A 15985-nucleotide genomic window follows, 5' to 3' on the forward strand; every position below is an offset into this window, starting at 1 on the left:
GTCCGTCAAAAAGTTCACTGGCGCTTCTTTTTTCGCAGAAATACCAACACGCTGACAAGCATCAAAGAGAACATCCCTAACCACATCATGTCTGTACTTGAAACCAGGAGCTCTCTACAATGAACCGGATGTTCCCCAAAGGTATCCAAACATGCCTTGCGGCAAACTGGGCATATCTCGTCAATTATGAATAAAGGAATCATGAGGCGGTAACGAAAGATAGTTCGGTACTCCACAGGAGACATATGCTGGCCAAGGCCATCAATAGGGATAGTTAGCAGAAAATCCTGAGCATGAGGTGCCCGAAGACACTCAAAAACTGCTTTCTGTCTAACAGTCATGTCGAAGTCGACTTTCATATCTTTGACGATTTTGCTAAAAAGGGCACACGCCAATGCTTTTTGGGAGTTAGAGGGGGGGGGGGGGGGGGACGGTGTCCTTATTAGTGAAACCACTACAGTCGAATCTTGGAATTGATAGACAAATTATCTGTCAAAGAGAATAAACCTTGAACCGAGTCGTTGGATAAAAATTGTTATTACATTCTCGATTAGGGGTGAGCATGTATAACCGAATGCCAACCCGACCCGACCTGTAATCGAATCAAGCCCGTACCTTAACCGAACCAAACTTGCCATACCGATACGGTATTCGGTTCTTGATATTCATGAATTTGGGGTTTTGGGGTTTCCGTATTACCAGGTTAGTACCAATCAATTACCCAAAAAAACCGATGTAGAACTAGAACCGATATCCGTTGCTTTTGGTTTCCTTCTTGGGCCATAATAAACTTAGGAAAACAAGTATTATGGGATATTGACATGGATCTATATGCATGAATCCATGACCCATGAACAAATATGCAAATCGTGTATTGGTGAAAAGGTAATCTTTTTTCCATGACCCATGAGAACCCGGGCCTTATTTACAAACATTGTATGTAAATCGGTTTGACATGGTATCGTTACCAAATTACCCGAATCGGTCCCAACACTCATTTACATTTCGGTCTTCAGTGTTCATATTGGCAAACAAAAAAACAAACAGGTACCAACTGGTTCAGTACCGATTTAGTCCCACGAATGTGTCTCACTTTCACACACATTCAAGTTGATGTTAGAGATTCTGCCTATGACATTATATGTATAATAATTATGAAATACAGTTAAGCTTCTGTATTTAGGCAAATTAGATTATTATGTATCTAATAGGTTTTGTATTTGAGAATATGTTTTTGTTCCTTATGTAAACACTAAAATATGTACTACTATATTTTGTGAATATATTATAATTATCAATGTTTATATTAACCCCACATATATGTAATCTCATTTTTTTGTGTATTATCATTGAAGAGGTGCCGCCGATTTTGCTCTGTTAATTGAAGTTCAATGACGACAATGGGTTGAAGATGAAAAACAATGACTTGGGTCAAATTTATAGGCTTTAGTCCCAAAGTATGAATGGGAAATTTGACACCCTAATCCTTTGACAAGCGGTGATTAGTTAAGGTCTCTTTTTTTCAAAAAATAATCAAAAAACTTATTGTTAAATCATTAAAAAGTTATATAGAAGGTTAAAATATAAAAGTTGCATACTATACTATAGATTTTTTTTTTTTTTTATAATTCGAAAAAATATATCCAATAGAGGTGAATTTTAAAAAATGCAAAATTTTTATAGTTAAGTTATAGAAGAATTTTGTATTTAACTAAACTAAAAAATAACAAAAAATATATCCCAATATTTGAAAATGTCCAAAAATCTGACATATTCATCAACTTTCAATTTTAAGGGTAAACAAGTAAAGACAACTACCATTAATTATGAACATCATATATCGCTTATTGTGTTTCTCATGTCACCCCCCATTTATCTAAACTCCAAACATGATAATGGTACAAGTCCAAGACTATTTCCAATTACTTGACCAATTTCAAAGGCCTCATCATTACATTATCTTCATGATCCAATATCTGCAACACAAAAATTAAAATATATAAACAATTTTAAAATTGACTGAGTAAATAGAAATATGTATCTACTCATAAATAAATAGAAATATGTCAAAATAAATAACTTACATGGCAATGATAAACGTAGCCCGGCTCTGCAGTTGCATCAAAAGGATACGAAGCATTTGTATGCACATAAGCAAACTTGACAACGATCTTAGTGACGTATCCAGGTTGCATCTTATACACATTCTTCCATCCTTTCTCGTAAGGCACAACACTCAGTTGTTCCCCACTCGCGTATTTTTCAATTTGGCATTTTTCAGCATTGTTTAATTTTGTCATACATTCTCTAAACTTTTCTATATCGGTTATATTTGTCTGATCCAACACTTTGAACAATCCAAGATGGATATGCAACGGGTGATTATCCTCCGTTAGATTGATCACATTCCAAATTTCTGTGCTTCCCACCTTAGGTTTCTCAGTTACTCGATCATCATACGACATCGCATTTATATACAAATGAGTTGGCTCATCAATTGCACTTGTGTACTCATACATAGCAATGTAACGTGTTTTTGACACTGTTGATAAATCTGGCATCGGATATTTTAGTAGATTTTTAGGAACCCTCGATGAATCAAACTCACGTTTACTATTGATGATGAATTTCATGACTTTTCCGTTGGACTCATTGACCGGGTCTCCACCCGGGTATGGGTAAGCCGCCCCGTTTTGTAAAATAACCGAATTTGATTTTGAGTCTGAAAAGTCAACAACCACGTCAGCTATCTCAGATGGGCCCAAGAGTATCTCTTTTGTGAATACTGATTGTTCGCTATAGACCGAGTCAGATCCTACGTGGATGAATTTTAGACCGTTGCTGAAAAAGAACTTAAAAAACCTAGCGTTACTAGCGTTGATGATACGAAACCGGTATTTTCTCCGGCGAACATTCATATAGGGCCATGCTTTTCCGTTGACAACAATGGCATCGCCGAAATACTCCGGCTGCCATTGCGGGTGTATACTTGGGTTGTTTCCGGTCGGATCCATGTAAAGCGATCCGTTAGTTCGAAAGCTCCGGTCGAAAACAACCAACGGCCGATCAAATTCATCGCCGGAGGGTAAACCGAGTGGGGATTCAACGTCGTGATGACGGATGATGTATGCTCCGAACAACCCTGCAAGAAGGTTGACTCTGGTCAACCCCATGGCGTGATCGTGGTAATACAAGTTTCCGGGTTGTTGTTGGTTATGGTAGTGATAAGTCTTTTTAGTCCACGTGGGCCCTCGTTCTTTAAATCGAGCTGTGAACCATGATTTTGAGTTTCCGTCGCTTTCTGGTTCGTCGATTCCGCCGTGGAGGTGAACCACCGTCGGAACGCCGGAGTTTGTACGAGGGATAGCCGTTGGGATGGTGGGGTCCCATGGGAGTATGTGTTTTGAAGGGAGGAGATTTTGCCACGTCACGTGGGTGCTGACACCGTGGACGGTTTCGATTGTTGGACCAGGGACTGTTGCTGTGCGCTTCGTTTCACCGAATGCGAACACTTTGGTTAGCGGGAGATCCTTGTGAAATTTCTGTGAGAATATAAAATTATAAAAATATAGAAATAAGTTGGCTTTTACTTATTTAATTAAAAAAATAAAGATAATAATCACAATTCACAAGAAACCTTTAAGCTTTCTGAAAGAATATGAAAAGACAAAAGTGGGGCTGTGAAAAAAATGAAACTTGTCTTGGTTTTGCAGAGGTATGTATGAGTTGGATGTCACCCACCAAAGTGACTATTCCCAAGTATAAATATTTTCCCATATTTTAATCAAATAAATATATTAATTTTCTTTAAAACATGCTTTTAATCTGAAAAAAAAGTAAATTCAACCTTTGATCAGATATATAATTCTCTTAATTATAGGTAGTCAAATGTTTAGAAAATTATTCACATGTACTAAACAGAAAAATTTTGTAAATCAAAATTAATAATATTAAAAAAGGAAAATAAAGAGCATCGACAAGATAAAAACTGTAACAACTAAAACCTAAAATTTTTGGACTTATTCTTGTTATAAATTGTTGCAATAACTAGTGACGATAAATTTTCAAACGCAAAGACTCTTCCACTTATTATGACCCACAAGTGAAAAAAATGCCAATTGTAAGAAAAAAAATTGTATGTGTAATCATTTTTTATTTTAGAAAATGCATTGTTATAATCAAATAAGGTTTGCAGTTTTTAATTTGTAACAACATGTTTCATCTGCCGATAAATCTATAATATATTTAAAAATAAGTTTTCTAGGACAAAAAATAAATGAAAGTACACTATTTTGATTATGAGAAAATTAATAGATCATAGCAGAAGTTGCTTTAAACATTGTTGAGGAAAATTCATTAATCATAAATGAAAGTTGTTGTAACTTTAAACAACGAGAAGATAGTACAAAGAATAAAGTGATAGATTAGATTAAAGAAAGAATGCAAGATTGAAGGGATACCCAATACTTTTGAAACATGGAGATTTTGAGAGTCTTGGAAACAGGAACACCGTGAAGAATATCGTAGCCTTTGATTCTGGGCATATCTGGAATTTCATCCACAAACATTTCCAATTGAGATGGACTCACGAGCCCTACATCCCCCAAAACAGCTCCGAACAAAGCCAAAATATGAAGTAGAAGAAGGGTATACATCATTTTTATTCCAATTCTACCCTTCTCTAAACCTGCATGAACATGAATACACACACTATGTGTGTAAGAAAGATGGAGAAAGAGAGAGAGAAGGAGAGGAAGATGTATGGGGTTTAGTGTAATAATGGAATTAGATTCATATATATTGTGTGTGAATGTGATAATTATTGGGTGGTGTATGTAGTGTGAAGAGGGTCTTTATGTTTCTAAAACAAACAAAATAGTTTATTCTATTTTATTTTTTAAAATCTAAAACTTTTTGAATTTTTTAAAAGTTATAAAACCTTGAACTCGTTATTTTATTTTCGGATAATTTCTAATTAAAATCATAGAAAGTAGAATGCATATATATATATATATATATATATATATATATATATATATATATATATATATATATATATATATATATATATATATATATATATATATATATATATATGGACAACTATTGTGCGGACGTATGGACAATGTTATTTTATGAGAATTACTAAGAGAATAAGTTGTTTAGCAATGTGAATACGTTCAACCTCACACAACTATTGTTATTTTAATGCATTCTCGCTGATTCTTATTTATTTTTGTTCTCACGCATCGTTTTTCATTTATTTTCGTTTTACAGAATACGATTCAATAAACATTCTGACAGCATTATGACAGAATGAGAATAATTAAAAAAAAAATCTATAATAATCTTATAGACGATTTAATTAGTAAGAATGTGTGATAACAATAATAATAGTTATATAAGATTGAACGTATTCATATTATCAAACATCATATTTTATTTATCATTCTCATAGAATAATATTTTTCACACGTCCGCACAATAGATGTTAATCTATATTTGAACTTAGCATTATATATATATATATATATATATATATATATATATATATATATATATATATTACAATTAATATTGAAATCCTTAAAAAACATAGGTTTTGTTTATTTGGAGATGTGTCTTTAATTAAACACTAATATCAAATCATAATCATGGATTGCACGCCTATTAAAAAATAATACGAAATTAAATTCTAACATTTAATTTTAGAAGGAAAAGAAATTAAAGTGGAGTAGAAAGAAGTTAAGTGGGGGAGGTATCATTAGAAATGTGAAGGTTATATGTATGCTAATCTAAGTATCCAATTAGTTATGGTTAATAATTTTCTATTTATTCCACCATGCCATCATGAAAAGAATTCATTAATGATAGTGATATTAGTTATAAAGATTTTCTTTTAAAAGGGTCTTGCTAATTAGATACCATTAGAAGTTAATCTGATTTACATATTTCGAAATCACGATATAGTTTTACATGGAATAAATTTTATATATATTTAAGTATTTGAAAATTAATTCAACTCTAATTATTGAGAATTGATAGTGATATTATTTATAAAAGCTTTTTAAAAATATTTTTTTTACTTTAGTGGAGGGAGTCTATCTTTCCCACCATTCTCGATACGATGTCATGGCTTTCCTACTCACTGGAATCAATGGATCATGGGGTGTCTGCAATCTGCTCGGACTTCTGTTCTAGTGAATGGTTCACCCACGAAGGAATTCTCGGTGGAAAAAGGTGTCAGACAAAGTGATCCATTATCAACTTTTCTCTTTGTATTAGCTATGGAAGCCCTCAATGTCGTCATGTCTAAAGCCTGTAATATGGGAATATTTAGGGGTACACATACTCCAAATATGGGTCCGATTTTAGTCACTTATTCTATACAGATGATGCGTTGTTTGTTGGTGAATGGCCCCATATTAATCTTCTAAACCTTGCAAGAATTCTCTGGTGTTTTAACTTGGCTTCAGGACTTAGGGTAAACTTCACCAAAAGTAAGGTCTTTGGGATTGGAGTGGTTGTTCCTGAGCTAGAGTATTTCTCTCAAATCTTAAATTGCCAGTCTTCAACTCTACCTTTCACATACCTCGGGTTACCGGTTTGTAACACCCCGATTTTCAGGTATTGATTTATATAAGAATTTCTTTGATTTCAAGGTCTACTCGACGAGTTGGTTGCCCTACTCGTCGAGTAGCAGCGGGTTGGTCCATGTATTTTAGTGACCTACTCGCCGAGTCCAAGAAGGGACTCGATGAGTAGGAGCTGGCAGATGAAACCCTAAATCACGAGGTATTGCACCCTATTTAAAGGATCATTGGCCTTCCTCAGCCTCCCTTTACAGTTACTTGACACCCTTAAACCCTAATTCGTGTGAGTGTACTCAATTTGTGTTCTTAAGCTTGGCAAGAGGATTTTTGGTGGGAAGAAGCTTGGAGATCAAGTGACTAGGAGCAAGGAACGTGTGGAACCAGAAATCTACCTCAGTTGGCATCCTTTTTGGAAGGTATTAAGTCGTTATCCTAACCCCCTTTTCATTCTAGATCTATTTTGGGTAGATTTTAGGGCTTTTCTAGCTTATTAGGAAGCCTTTCTTGTGTTTGAGCTAAGATCTGAGGTTGCAACCTCAGATCTGAACTCTCTTGGGTCTCTAAGTCCATAAAGTTTCCAGCTTTTTCCCAAAGGAGCTGCCGGGGATACCTCCGGAGCGACAGGTGGAGTTCAGGATCGACCTAGTCCCTGGTGCGGCTCCGATAGCCAAGGCACCATATCGGTTGGTTCCTCCCGAGATGCAGGAGTTGTCTATGCAGCTGCAGGAGCTGCTAGACAAGAGATTTATCAGGCCGAGTAGCTCGCCTTGGGGAGCCCCGATCTTGTTTGTCAAGAAGAAGGACGGGTCACATCGTATGTGCATAGATTACCGGGAGCTGAACAAGGTAACAGTGAAGAACCGTTACCCACTCCCGAGGATAGATGATTTGTTCGACCAGCTTCAGGGAGCATCTTGGTTTTCCAAGAAAGACTTGCAATCAGGCTACCATCAGATGCGATTCAGGGATGAGGATATACAGAAGACTGCTTTTCGGACTCGCTATGGCCACTACGAGTTCGTGGTGATGCCCTTTGGGCTCACCAATGCTCCTGCCGCGTTCATGGACCTCATGAACCGCGTATGCAGACCGATGCTGGATCGGTTTGTGATAGTTTTTATTGATGATATCCTGGTCTACTCCAAGACACAGGAGCAGCATGAGGAGCATCTGTGTGAGGTTTTGGATACTCTGAGGAGGGAGAGCTTGTACGCCAAGTTCTCCAAGTGTGAGTTCTGGTTGCGCGAGGTGCAGTTTCTTGGGCACCTTGTCAACCAGAACGGTATTCTGGTCGACCCGACCAAGGTGGAGGCCGTGATGAGATGGGAGGTTCCGAAGTCTCCATCTGAGATTCAGAGTTTTCTGGGATTAGCCGGCTATTACCGGAGATTCATCCAGGATTTCTCCAAGATAGCCGTACCTTTGACTCGACTAACGAAGAAGGTCGTAGTCTTTCGTTGGGGGCCTGAGCAACAGGCAGCATTCGAGACACTGAGACAGAGATTGTGTGAGGCGCCGATCTTGGCCCTGCCAGAGGGCGTAGAGGATTTTGTAGTGTACTGCAACGCGTCTATTTCGGGCTTGGGCGCAGTATTGATGTAGAGGGGGCATGTCATCGCCTACGCCTCGAGGCAGTTGAAGCCCCACGAGGAGAACTACCCGACGCACGATTTGGAGTTGGGGGCGGTCGTCTTCGCCCTCAAAATTTGGCGACACTATCTCTATGGGGTTCGATGTACCATTTACACGGACCATAAGAGTTTGAGATACCTCATGGATCAGCCGAATTTGAACATGAGGCAGCGTCGGTGGCTAGATGTGGTGAATGATTATGATTGTGAGATCCTTTACCATCCGGGGAAGGCCAATGTGGTGGCCGACGCGCTTAGCCGTAAGGCAGCGCCGATTAGAGACATTTGCATGCGGATGACAGTAGTGACTCCACTGTTGGAGCAGATCCGAGAGGCCCAACAGGAGGTTATGAGGGAGGAACATTGGAAGAGCGAGCGTATAGTGGGTCAGGTTTCCTCTTTCGACTTTGATAGCCGAGGGTTATTGACTCTTCACCGTAGGGTGTGGGTCCCCTATCATGGAGGCGTGCACCAGATATTGATGGAGGAGACGCACAAATCCAGGTTTTCTATCCATCCCGGAGCGACGAAGATGTATAGAGATCTTCGTCTTGACTATTGGTGGCCCTGCATGAAGCGGGATGTAGTATGGTGTGTGGAGCGGTGCTTGACCTGTAGGAAGGTCAAGGCCGAGCACCAGAGGCCACACGGCAAGATGCATCCGTTAGATATTCCCATGTGGAAATGGGAAGATATTACTATGGATTTCATCACCAAACTTCTCAGGACCGCGCGGGGAGTGGATTCCATATGGGTCATCGTGGATCGATTGACCAAGAGTGCCCATTTCATACCGATCCAGGAGAGTATATCGGCCGAGAAGCTGGCCGACATCTACATTCGAGAGGTGGTGGCTCGGCATGGAGTGCCAGTCTCCGTGATTTCCGACAGAGATGTGCGGTTCACCTCCAGATTCTGGAAGAAATTCCACGACGAGTTGGGTACTCGTCTACACTTTAGAACCGTTTTCCACCCGCAGACGGATGGACAGAGCGAGCGGACCATCCAGACTCTAGAGGATATGCCGCGGGCATGTGTGCTAGACTTCGGTGGTAGTTGGGATACCTATCTCCCATTAGCTGAGTTCTCCTACAACAACAGCTACCACACGAGTATCGATCGTCCTCCCTTTGAGATGTTATACGGGAGGAAGTGCAGGACCCCGATATGTTGGGGTGAGGTGGGCCAGAGGGTCATGGGGAGCACCGAAGTGGTGCTCAAGACGACAGAGAGGATTCAGCTGTTGGGTTTTGAGCATTCTAACACTCCTATGGTGTACATGCAACCCTATAAACCTTGGATCTATGTTTTCTCTATTATACATGCAAATATTAACTATTCCAAGGTTTCATCCTAACTAGCATATTATGAAGCACCTATACTACAAAGTTCTAGTTAGATGACATACCTTTTGATGTAGCTTGATGTCTTCAAGCTTTAAGAGCTTAGCCCCAATAGTGTGGAAGCCTCAAATGGAATCACAAATCACCAAAACACCTTGGAAGAACTTGAGAGAATATGTATGCACACTAAAATCGGCCCACTCTTATTTTCACACACTTGTGCCAATTTTGTGAGCCAAGGACCCCTTTATATATTATGGAGGATTAGGGTTACATCCATGTAAACCCTAATACCCATGACCTTTCATTTACATAGGAGCCATGGGTTAAAATCTCCATGGACCATCCATGAAAGCTTAGCCCAACCTAAATGAACTTGACCCATTCCATATATATAAGAGTCCATATTTAATTAGTTCTTTTTGATCACTTAATTAATTCTTGATCAATACTAATTAAATAATATGATTCCATATTAATATATTAGAACTTATAATATATTAATATAAATCATAAATATACTATTCTCAAAAGACTATCCATATAAATTGTGCCGGTGAAGTGCAACCCAAATGGACCATGTCGGGTCGGGTCAAGTACATACCAAATATAGTTATGGACTTAGACATTAATCCAACAGTCTCCCACTTGGATAAGTCTAAAGCTATTATTGAGTATGACTTCAAAACCTAACTGGCAATCGTAGCTCTTAAAGCCGCTGTCGAACTCTGACCTTGTCAATGACTTGTCCATTAGATAAGGGACCATATATTCCTCCATTCTAGATATCATATGGACTGAGACATGGATTATAATCATTCTCTCTGTCCATTTGTTGTTTCCCGATTTTCGATTTATGATGACTGACTGATTGAACAAATCAAATCAGTCCTGGCTTGGCCAAGCACTCACATGTGTCATCGCTAAATCATCGAGGGGCCCACATATATCGCTTTTATCCCGAAGGTAAAAGGAATGGATAAACTTCGACTCATATGGCTTGTTCTACTACTTGTTGAATCATACACAAAGGCACGTTTTATAACATCGAGTTACCAAATGCGTTTTCGTGCAATCAATGTATAACCAACTCATAGTAACAACTCATATCTCTAGGTTTGAAGAATATAAGATATTATCATCTCATGATCACTCGTGATAAAATCCATGAAGTGATTCAAATGAGCGCGGGTTGAATCCAATACTCAGAACTTATGAGCACTCATGAGTGTTGTAGCACCACTTTATCCACCAACTTGGACCTCTACAAACCAACCCGTGACAGTCTTGATTCATATCTACTTCCAACATATGACCGACTGTGGATGGTTTGAATAACTTAATCATTCAGGAAGAGCGACTTAGTTATTCTGGAAGTCAAAACATGCAAAGTGAAACACAAGAATAAATGAATCAAATATGGTATCAAACCCTATGAATATAAATAAACACTTTTATTTATCACCATACTGATTACTCATTATTCATTGTTTCGGTTTTATCAACTTTATACTTGAATTAAAAACACTAGTTGTCCCATGCTCCAAGCATGTACACTATGTTTTTCTTAAACAATAGCTTTGCCATACACCAAGTATGCACTCTACGTTTGTCTATGATCCTTACTTTGTGAAATAAACCAATTGAACATAATTTCAATGATTCTAATTTCACACTCCCAAATCCTTATCGAAAAATGTGAGAATTTCAAATTCCTATCATTTATCGAAATCTGTTTAGATTTTAAACTTATATGCACTGACCCTCCTGTAATGAATATGTACAAAGTCACAAAGACTTGTCAACAGTCATTATAAGGTATTCCAATGGAGATCAACTCCATGGAAACTAAGTCTCATATTCAAAGTACATTGCTTTGGACATGCTTCTTGCATTAAGTTTTCTAATCTTACACAGATAACTTCCACCTATGGAGACAACTCCATATTCTCATTTTGACTATCACTTCTGAATAAGAGATGCCTCTTTTCAGAATATGTCAATATGGTCCTTCCAAAATTAGCACTATACTTCCAACTGTCCCTGAGCAACCAATCTTTTGTAAACCTCAGATTGTCCTCGACAATTGCTTAATCATTTTAGTCATATCCAATTCTAGACCTTTTCCCTTCTTAATGCCTCTGGGCATTTGGAAAAATTTAGAAATGACAAATATTATAGCACATGCAATCGATCCTGTACCCAAAGCAAATGGTACATGATTCATGATGTCTCACATAAAGACATGATTCTAGACCAGTCTTTTGCTACAATATTTTTATTTGCCATGTTTTCAAAATTTGACTATGAAGAGGGATGCCGTAATCATAATCGAATTTTGAGAACGCAATATATAGAATTTCCTTAAGTTGAACTAATACAACATGAAATTCATATATATATTCTTGACTAAAGATGATTAAGGTCTCAATCTAAGCCTTTAGAACTGAAATGAAGTATATCCTCTCCCTTAATTATAGCAAAACAACTTTTTCAATCCCTGCAGCCTCACGAATTGAAACTTTTGTTTTCTATAATTAACATTGCTAACTTGCAACACTAACAATAATTATCATGCTCCCACTAACATGATGATTATTAGCATAACACTTATGCTCCCACTAGCTTTGACATGTACTCAGAAATCAGCTGGACTTCTAGAAATCAATACTTTATTGACTTTCTTACCAAAGTTCATATTTCTGATACGAGATGCTTTGATAAAACTTTATCAAAATCATACACCTTTCCTTAGATAGCATGCATGTGTGTCTAAACAATTTCAGAACTATGAAAAGGGATGTCGTAATCATAGTCTCAATTGTTTAGACCTTTTTCCATCTGCTTCAAATCTACTTGGTGGAAGTGTTTCCTCACCATCATTTTCATGAATCGGAGAGAAACCTTATGACCCTTATATTTTATGGTGTATGTGTTCTTATCCATGTGAATCGTCAAAACCATAGTCACAAGACAAGGATAATGACAAATCCAAACTCATATGGACTGAACTTATGCAATCTTAACTTCTTGCCACTTGGCAGTACAGGGCCTGCCATTGCTTCCAAGTTGTTATGCAACCAATTGAGAACTTTCAGAACTCCTATGCAAAGCCAACTTTAACTGGAATGGGCACAGAATATGTCAACACGATAGGTTATAAACCTCAAGTCGTGTGCTAGTGAAGAACCTCAGGTTTTATTCTTGATTAGTTCTTGAAATTCTTTTTAGGATCTTTAAGACCCCCACTATCCTCTTGACATATAAGACTATCTTGCCAAATATTCAAAAGATAGTGCGGATTCTTTATCAAGACAAACACTTCACACAATTGGCCTTAGTTGGTCTTTGTTTTATCCAAAACATCACAACTTACCAATTTCAAATGTACAAGAGTAGGACACTTTTACTCTTACATTTGACAAGTGTTTTAAACCTTTCTTTAAGATATGTCACTCAAGTTACAATCGTGGAGTATGACTCTAAGAATTGTTTTGGAACGAAGTATGACTCATCTTCCTAATCTAACCATTTCAACAATTCATGACTCCTCTTCTTAGTCATAAGAATGCACTAAAATGACCTTTAGAGGACTAATTGTGATATGATTTCTAAATCATTAAGATGATCACAAACATGATACTAAAGTACTCTCCCATCTTTTCATATTTGAGAAACTTTTATCTTTCTGCCTAATTTGATTCTTCCCATTCGTTCTGCCATACATTGAGACTTTTCCAATGTTTCAGAATTATACTTAAACTTGTAAGTATAACCATATTTACTAAACTTTAGTAAATCAAATAGTCTTAACGAGCTTTGTGGTGGACATGACCAGTGCACAAGAATGTGTACTCGATCCCTTTAGTCCTTCACTTGACTCACACATCCATGTGAACAAGTAATTAGTCTTGATTTTCCAATGCTTGAAAGTTCTCATTCATCATACTATTCAACTTGCATGATTCCAAGTTTCGGTCCAATTGAAACTTGGGCGATGAGGAACTTTCCTGATTTGGTAAATTTAGACACTACCACAAATGAAAGAATCAAATCCATTTTCCAATATTGCTGTCAGTGGAATCATATAAGCAACAATTTTCCACAAATGCCATTGTAAGGATACTTCAAATAAATAAAATTAAACAATTTTCTTTTATTTTAAAACTTTGCGGAAAAACTTATCCTTACAATCCACATGGAAAATTGTTGTTATCTATTCCTTAGCAATATATCATAACTTCTTAAGCAACTGCTCAAAATTCTGATGCGATCGAAATCCACCTTCGCGATCAGAATCAGCATATACTTCCTTTAAGATTTCTCTCTATTCTTTGATTCTTTAAACATCAACATGTGACCCAGTCACATCATGTAATGAGGATCTCAGAATAGAACTTAACAGAGTTAGATAATGGGCTCTACCTGATGTAGAGTCAAACTTATTGACTTTAACATCCTTAGGTAAATTTGGCAGCTTTGCAATCAACGCCCCTTCCTTTGGCAAAATAAACATATGGACCCTTTGGTAATGGGACTATCTCAGACTTAACCTTTCTCTTTACCATTTGGTCAACCGGGTTGACTATGGCCAATCCCTTTCCATTGGGAAGAGAATGCTTTTTCTGGATTTCCAGTGTCACCATTGTCACTGTCCATAAAGTTTTTGGGAAGTTGATCTTCTAATCAAATTTGCTTTACTATCGTTCCAAATCATTGCTGATTCAGCAGCACCAAGCAAATAGATATGATCATTAAGGTTCATGTCATAGTCTGTTTCATAGTAGTCCCAAAGGAACTCACTATGTGACTTAGAAAGTGATTGAACATCCAACTTTCTCAAGACTTTGACACCCAACTCTCCCGGCTTGTCAATATGTGACTTCATCTCTAAGATGTGATCACACATAGACCTTGCTTGCCATTAGGGCTTGAGTGACCTTGAACTTGTGGGTTAGGGAGAATAATTGGAGGAGGTGGAGGAAGAGAAGTATGATTTCCATGAGCCAAACTCGGGAAGTCATATTCATTAGGAAAGCTTGGTTTGGGAAGATCATTGTTGTCTAAACCAGACATCAACAATGGGAGAAATTCACGTAAAGTTGATTTAAGTCCTTAATATAACACCCAATATGATATATTAAGGCTAGGACCCAACAAACTATTTTATAACTTGGAAGAGGGATGCCGTAATCCAAGCTATAAAATATTTGAAGGTAGGTGAATGACAATTCACCAATTTCCACCAAGATAAACGAAATGTATTATTAGGTTTTAATTGGTTTTGAAACTCCTAGATTCTTTTGAGATTCATTGAACTTTTGAATGGCATGTTTCAATCTCGAGTGTGCCCTTCAGGTTTTGTGATTGGGATGCCGAGGATCACAAAACAAGGTGTGAAGTAACCATGCAAATATACTTGGTACCCTTAATATTTACCCCTCAATCGATGTGCCGGTTAACCACACACGCTCCAACGATACTATGATAAACATTAAGTTACCCTTTGCCTACCTTGTTAAGTCCAGGTTAGTGTGCCGGTTAACCACACACGCTCCACTAACAGCTTAAACAAAGTGCAAAGTGTAATTTCATGGATTAGCACCTTATTCACATTTTCCTAAGTAACTAAGATTGGGAATTTATAAGTGTTTAGTTACTTAGTATTTATCATTATACTTATAATGAAGGGAGAATTATAGTCCTTGTCCTACCTGTTCGGCTAACAACCCTCCACCGGTCAAGGAAGCGGTGAGTGAGAGTGGACACCCATTAAACTGCCATTTTATAGGCAGTAACCTTATACCCCCCTTATAGACCGACTTCGTGAATGAGGCCTACTAATGGTATGACGACTTGCTCTTATACATATAATATATTAAACTTTTAATATTATAATAGTATAAGGGTGTATTTTAGACATTTAAAATACTTGGTGGTTTAATCTATTAATTAAACTATACTCTTAATTTAATTAAATTTAAACCATGTCATTATGGAATTATTAATTCTCTTTTAATTAAACACTTTAATTATCTATTAATAAAGTCCATAAGAGTTAATTGAATTATTCAATAAAACATCATAATTCCAATTATTAAATTCAAAATTAAAACCATTTAATTAATTGTTTAAGTTATGAACCCAAGAGTTTTAGAATTCAATTCTTTTTTTTTATCATAAAAAAACTTTTTCCAAATTCCAAAACTTGAGGGCAAGTTTTGTAACTCTTGAAAACTTTTGGATTCCATAACTTATGGAGTTAAATACTTGTTTTATGATGAAACTTTTCATGTTCCATAACTTAAGAACAAGTTATGGAATTCTTTAAAACATTAAGACCAAGTTTTGTAACTCCATAAAAAACTTTGAATCAATTTTTTTAAAAACCTTTTCATATCCATAACTTATGGAGGTT

The 15985-nt window shown here is 37.1% G+C and overlaps 1 protein-coding gene across 1 annotated transcript; it reads right to left on the reverse strand.

Annotated features, from left to right (window-relative positions):
• Positions 1-1724: 1724 nt before the first annotated feature.
• LOC145166444 (multicopper oxidase LPR1-like) lies at positions 1725-4784 on the reverse strand. Its single transcript, XM_079085422.1, has 3 exons — positions 4461-4784; positions 2085-3542; positions 1725-1976 (listed from the first exon to the last, which is right to left on the reverse strand). Exons 1-3 carry the CDS (start codon positions 4656-4658, stop codon positions 1923-1925), a joined length of 1710 nt encoding a protein of 569 aa, XP_078941548.1. The 5' UTR covers positions 4659-4784; the 3' UTR covers positions 1725-1922.
• Between the last annotated feature and the right edge of the window lie 11201 nt (positions 4785-15985).

This window comes from Lactuca virosa, chromosome 3, assembly GCF_052849685.1.
Source record: "Lactuca virosa cultivar CGN04683 chromosome 3, Lactuca_virosa_CGN04683_v6, whole genome shotgun sequence".
Taxonomy (NCBI): domain Eukaryota; kingdom Viridiplantae; phylum Streptophyta; class Magnoliopsida; order Asterales; family Asteraceae; genus Lactuca; species Lactuca virosa.

Coding starts and splice junctions, on each gene's coding strand:
- LOC145166444 (XM_079085422.1), bottom strand. CDS start 4,658: ATGATGTATACCCTTCTTCTACTTCATATTTTGGCTTTGTTCGGAGCT. Junction 3,543..4,460: donor CCATGTTTCAAAAGTATTGG/GTATCCCTTCAA, acceptor ATATTCTCACAG/AAATTTCACAAGGATCTCCC. Junction 1,977..2,084: donor GCTACGTTTATCATTGCCAT/GTAAGTTATTTA, acceptor TTTGTGTTGCAG/ATATTGGATCATGAAGATAA.